The sequence below is a fragment of the Cebus imitator genome, unplaced genomic scaffold, assembly GCF_001604975.1.
Source record: "Cebus imitator isolate Cc_AM_T3 unplaced genomic scaffold, Cebus_imitator-1.0 Scaffold584, whole genome shotgun sequence".
Lineage (NCBI taxonomy): Eukaryota > Metazoa > Chordata > Mammalia > Primates > Cebidae > Cebus > Cebus imitator.
Window position 1 is genome coordinate 477,446 of NW_016107899.1, and position 6,500 is coordinate 483,945.

The 6,500-nt window shown below is 40.6% G+C and overlaps 1 protein-coding gene across 1 annotated transcript in view; it reads left to right on the top strand.

The window, feature by feature from the left end:
- Positions 1-6,500, top strand: part of UBE2V2 (ubiquitin conjugating enzyme E2 V2) — a 68,873-nt gene that overhangs the window by 45,393 nt on the left and 16,980 nt on the right. The window contains exon 2 of the mRNA XM_017516410.2: positions 3,826-3,974. Within this exon, the coding sequence (XP_017371899.2) occupies positions 3,826-3,974 (149 nt within the window). The remainder of the gene's footprint in view (positions 1-3,825; positions 3,975-6,500) is intronic.

Here is a 6,500-nt window from a genome sequence, read left to right on the forward strand (position 1 = left end):
AAAAAAAAAAAAAAAAAAAAAAAAGGTGGCAAAATCTCTGCTCCTGTCCACTAACAAGACTAATATTTTAAAATGTCTATTTAAAGTTCTATTTTTGCATTTTCCCTGTTAACTTAAAAAAGGTCAAAGGTTTATGAATTAGGAAAATCTGTGTTTCAGGTAAGCACAGCATGGCAAGACTCATTCTCCTAGTATTTGGCATGTTTTGGGTATCATGGCGCATTTGAAGGCAAGTAACTTGGTATCATAACTTTCAGGTTAAAAACTGGAAGCATGTTTTCCAGTATGTTTGCATGCAGGGTTTTGTTTCTGAAAATTACTACTAATTTTGGCCTTATCTCTCATGAGTGGAGGTTCATTGTGATGTACTAACTAGGAGACTGGATTAGTGGGAAGCCTGGAGATTTGGCTTCTCGGCTTGTTTTGGCAACTCACTAGTAGTTCTGTCAGTTTTAGGTTATTGTCTAATGCAGGAGATCAAAGGGCAGCACATGCATGCTGTGACTTCTGTGGAGCAACAGCTCCACCTTGTGGCTTTTTTTTTTCTCTTGACAGGCATTTAAGGTTAGGTAAAATAAGACCACAGTGCCCTAGCCCAGAATTTGAAAACAGCTCACTGTTTTGTTTTTGAGTCTCAATGCTTTTTTGAATTTTAAACTTTTTATTTTTTTTTTTGAGACAGGGTCTCACTCTGTCACGGGCTGGAGTGCAGTGGTATGATCTCGGCTCACTGCACCTCAACCTGTCAGGCTTAAGTGATCCTCCCACCTCAGCCTCCCTAGTAGCTGGGCCTACGGTTGAGCATCACCACATCTGGCTAATTTTTGTATTTTTTGTAGAGATGGAGTTTCACCATGTTGCCCAGGGTGGTCTCGAACTCCTGGCCTCAAGGGATCCTCCCACCTCGGTCTCCCAAGTAGCTGAGACTACAGGTGTGCATCACTATGCTTGGCTAATTTTTAAAAGTTTTGTATAGACAGGGTCTTGCTGTGTTGCCCAGGCTGATCTCAAACTCCCAGCCTAAAGTAATCCTGCCTTGGTCTCCCAAGGTGCTGGGATTATGGCTGTGAGCCAGCATGCCTGATGTGAGTCTCATGCTTTAAAAACAAAAAGCTGCCGGGCACGGTGGCTCAAGCCTGTAATCCCAGCACTTTGGGAGGCCAAGGCGGGTGGATCACGAGGTCAAGAGATCGAGACCATCCTGGTCAACATAGTGAAACCCCGTCTCTACTAAAAATACAAAAAAAAAATTAGCTGGGCATGGTGGCGCGTGCCTGTAATCCCAGCTACTCAGGAGGCTGAGGCAGGAGAATTGCCTGAACCCAGGAGGCGGAGGTTGTGGTGAGCCAAGATGGTGCCATTGCACTCCACCCTGGGTAACATGAGTGAAACTCTGTCTCAAAAAAAAAAAAAGCTGCAATAACTCTTTAAATATTAGTATTGTCAATAATTTATCTGTTAATCTTAGAACGATTTTTCCAAAGTGCTATGTAAGAGAGATGGTGACAAGTTTAGCAGTAACTAGATTTGTCACTTTTATGGCACTTATGTAAAAGGAAATGTTAGTTTTACATTGTTTACTTTGTGGTTTTGGATGCCCATAAAGGTCACCTCACTGAACTGGTTATAAAAAGGAAGCAAAGAAATTCAACACAAATTTAAAATTATTGTTGGGGGAATGACTTAATAATGGCAAGGATAACCAAGTTTGTTTACAGTTATTTTAAGAAGCTATTCAAGAGAGTATATTGGAGGTCATAACTACACAGTACGGTAAAATAAAAAAGTAGTTGTCCCAGTGTTATATAAATAGAAACTTAGACCTTAGGATAAAGTTTTCAGGGGCCACCCTAGAGGAATTTATAAAGAGCTTTTATCTTCAACAACTTAGATGGAGGTACGTAGAAGTTTTATAACATTCTGTTTAATGTGGACACTGAAATGATCATAGTCAACATTGTAAGCATTTGAGATGGGTTACCTTGTCTAATTTTCACAGTGATCCAGTGAGGTAGGGATGATTGTTATCCCACTTCTACAGATGAGAAAACTGTGCTGGGGTCACAGGTCAGGTGGGCAGCAGAGCTGGAGCTCAACTCAGGCAGTCTGATGTGGGTGCTCAGACTACCAGGCTGTGCTGCCAGTGTAGCTTGCAGTGCGGTGCCACTTAGTGGTGAGAAGGGTTGCTGTGGTCTAGAAACTGGATTTTCATACTGGATCTGCCATTTATAGCTGTGTGACCTTGAGGAGGTCACATCACTTTTTCAGTTTCAGGTACTTTTAGAGCTAAATGGGAAAATTTATTTAAAATCGCACATAATATTTGTTAAACAAATGGCTATTAACAATTATAGTAATTGTAATGACTTTTTCAGTGGGAGAGAGAAGCTGCAAAAAATTACATTTACTTTTAAGGAGATTTTTTTTTTCTGCCTTATAATTGTGTGTATATGAGAGGAGGAGAGAGAGGATTCTGAGGGCATTTCCATATTTTTTACAAACTTGTGTGATGAGGTTAGAGGATGTTTTATGTTAGATGCTGTGGAGGGCATGGAAGACCACAGTGTTCATCCTTTGGTAGAGAGGCCAGGCCAGTAATCCTAGAACAGGTTGTGGAAAATTGGGGGAATTGTGGTTGAATTCCAGGGATTGGCAGTTGGAATGATGGCAAAGACCAGGTTCAGTGCAAGTGAAGGAGTGGGAACCATTCTAGGCAGAGAGATTTCTGTGTTAAGATCTTAGAAATAGCCGGGCGTGGTGGCTCACACCTGTAATCCCAGCACTTTGGGAGGCCAAGGCGGGTGCATCACCTGAGGTCAGGAGTTTGAGACCAGCCTGGCTAACATGGTGAAACCCCGTTTCTACTAAAAATACAAAAAATCAGGCAGGCATGGTGGCTCATGCCTGTAGTGCTTGTAATCCCAGCTACTCAGGAGGCTGAGGCAGGAGAATTGCTTGAACCCAGGAGGTAGAGGTTGCAGTGAGCCGAGATCACACCATTGCACTCCAGCCTGGGTAACAAGAGGAAAACTCCGACCCAAAAAAAAAAAAAAAAAAAAGATTTTAGAAATAAAATAAGGAGTGATAAAGTCTGAAAGGGTAGAAACATGTATGGCATGGAGTGGAGATGTAAGAAGGGTTAGTGGATTACAAAAAATTTGCTACGTCAGGCATGGAGGTGAAGAATGATGTCCTAGGAAACTCTGGAATATCAGGAGATTTGTCCTCGAATCTAGTAACTCCTCAAGTGTTCCTTAACTGATGGTGCTGAGTTGGTGGAAGTAGGGCCTTATTGGTTAGGGACAGGAGGAAAGAGGCAGACTGGGGACTGTGGGTGGGACTGCTTCAGCATTCTAAAAGGCAGTACCTTCTGCTGTACTTTCTAAGAGGGAACATAATTCTACTCTTTAAAAACCATTAGAGAGTATACATTAATGAACTTTGGCTTTTATGAACTTTCTGGTCATGCCTGTTTATTTGATGCAGAGTCCTTGGCTGGAACAGAAACCTCAAGAAGGGAAAATGTTCACTTGTAATGATTTCCTTATGATTGATTGACTTATGTCAGTATAAAATTGATTAGGAATTTATATACACATTCTATACTGCTGTTAATGTTTGGGGGTTGTTAGATTCAGCATTTTCTGGAGCAGAATGCTTTTTTTTTTAATTAATTTTTTTGTATAGAGCAGAATGTTTTTTTAAGGGGATTTTGTCTTTTTGGGAAATAATTTATAAAGGATTAATTCGGAAAAAACAATTTAAATATGCGTAGCTCTTACAATTATGAACTTTTTACATTGACACTGACGTTCTTTTGTATAGGAGTTAAAGTTCCCCGTAATTTTCGCTTGTTGGAAGAACTTGAAGAAGGACAAAAAGGAGTAGGCGATGGTACGGTTAGCTGGGGCCTTGAAGATGATGAAGATATGACACTTACCAGGTGGACAGGCATGATTATTGGGCCACCAAGGGTCAGTGCTATAAATTATATTTTTTCTATTAATATTTATTGTTACTTTAGAATAAGTATTTAATTTTATACTGTTGATATTAAACAATTATAATTTCTAAAATAGTTTTAAAAATTTATTTTGTTTACATTTATTGATGCTTCCTATGTGCAGGGTGTAGTGCTTGATTACCTAGAAGACTGGGGGGAGGAAGGTTGATATGGTCATTGTCATCAAAGTTTTGCAGTTTAGTAAAGGAGAAAAATCAGTACAAATGACGGACTCTAAATATGAAAGAGCAAGTTCACTACGGGACTTTAGAATATGTTTCTTCTAGCTGGAATAATTGAGGAAGGCTGAACAGTGGAGGAAGTTGCCTTTGGAGTGAGCCCTAAAGGACTGACTGGTAGGATTTCAGAAGGTGGTGATGGGGATGGAGAACATTCCAGATAGAGAGGAGAAAAGGTGAGGAAATGGAGGGGGTTTGGGGGAAGAGCAGTCATTTTGATGTAACATGTTACTAACCTCTTGTGTGTAATTGAGGGTTTCTAAATTGGTTTGCATTGAGTGCACGTTGCTATTTGCCCTCTGACACTCCACATACAGTAGAAATGCTGTAGGCCTCAGTTTCTTCATCCATAAGAAGTCTATGATTCTTACATATTTTTTTCTAGTGTGGTTGGCAACTGGCCCATTGTACTTTGTCCTTAAGTCTTTCTTGGGTTTATGAAGTTTGATTTTTACTCAAAATCTTTTTTTCTAGCTTGGGATTTTTTTTTTTTTTTACACTGAATTCCTTACATAATGGTCCCATCCACTGCACTCCCTGCAGTGAGTCTTTGAAATGTATATTCTTTAATGTTTTTGGCTGTTGGAAACAGCATACATTTGAAGGGTTAAATCTTTGGTTTTGCATACTGGTTGCTACCTTATGATGAGAGCATTTCAGCTGTTTTGCTCTTCGGTAGAATTTAGAGTTCCTCCTGATTATTATTATTTATTATTATTTTTGAGACAGTGTTGTGTTCATTCGCCCTGGCTGGAGTGCAGTGGTGTGATCTTGGCTCACTACAACCTCAGCCTCCTGGGCTTAAGCGATTCTTCCACTTTAGCCTCCTAAGGAGCTGAGACTACAGGTGTGTGCCACCACTTCTAGCTAATATTTGTAGTTTTTGTAGAGATGGGGTTTTACCATGTAGCCAGGCTGGTCTCGAACTCCTGGCCTCAAGTGATCCATCTACCTTGGCTTCCCAAAGTGCTGGGATTATAGGTGTGAACCACTGCACTCAGCCCCTCCTGATTGTTATAAAAGAAAAATATATCAGGTAATTAGCAACATTAATGGTAGAGAATGAATTAGTGTGTGTTTTACATTGTTTTCTGGTGTTCCTTTGCAAAATTCCTGCACACTCCCAGACTGATAGGCTTCCTGTTTCCTCCCTTGCTCTGTTTTTTTCCTAAAGACATTTGAGGGAGGAAATATAATAGTGATAAATAGAATTCCTTATAACTTGGCGTGTATAATGATAGCCTTGAGTTTCACTGCCTGTGAACATTATTACCATGGTTTGTTTGGTTTAAAAAGTGCTTATAATTGATGAACATTCTGACTTACTGATTGGAAGATTTAATAGTCAGAACTTGGTGGAATATAAATTTGAAATTATTTAGATTTGTTTTTTTCTCCAGCCACTGCCTGCAGCAGACTTTATTTTTGAGACAGAGACTTATTATTATTATTTTTTTTTTTGAGACAGAGACTTGCTCTGTTACCCAGGCTGGAGTCCAGTGGCTCATTCTTGGCTTACTGCAACCTCTGCCACCTGGGGTTCCAAGTGATTCTTCTGCCTCAGCCTCCCAAGTACCTGGGATTACAGTCACCTGCCATCATGCCCAGCTAATTTTTTATATTTTAGTAAAGATGGGGTTTCACCATCTTGGCCAGTCTGGTCTTGAACTCCTGACCCTGTGATCCACCCACCTTGGCCTCCCAAAGTGCTGGGATTACAGGTGTGAGAGCCATCACACCCGGACTGCAGACCTTATTCTTTATGAATGTTTTGGAGTTTGTGATGAGTTCATCAGTGGTCTTGTGGGCTGACCCATAACACAGTTCCCAGCTGTGGTGGACTGGCTCCTGCTTGGTGTTTCACCTGGTTGCATTCCCCACCAGGTTGCCCCAACTAGTTGCCATTCCTGGTGTCACTAAACCTCAGGAAACTCCATCCACTGGGGTGGGGTGAAGGCTGCTTCTCTGCAACCCTCTCCTCGCTCAAGGGGCACAGGGCACACAGGTAAGATGCTACTGTGGTCCTCTATTCTCTGTGGGTAGTGGTTTTGATGCTGCAGGGGAGAAAAGGTAATAATAACTTTTCTTTACCTGTCTCAAGCTTCATGGCTGAGGCACTTCTAATAAAAGGCAGAGAAAAGCATACAAACTTACTTAAGTTTTACATGACATGGGAACATTCAGAAAAGAAGACCCAAGGAAAAAGGGGAACGTATTATTATTATTTTTTTTGAGATGGAATTTTTTTTTTTTTTTTT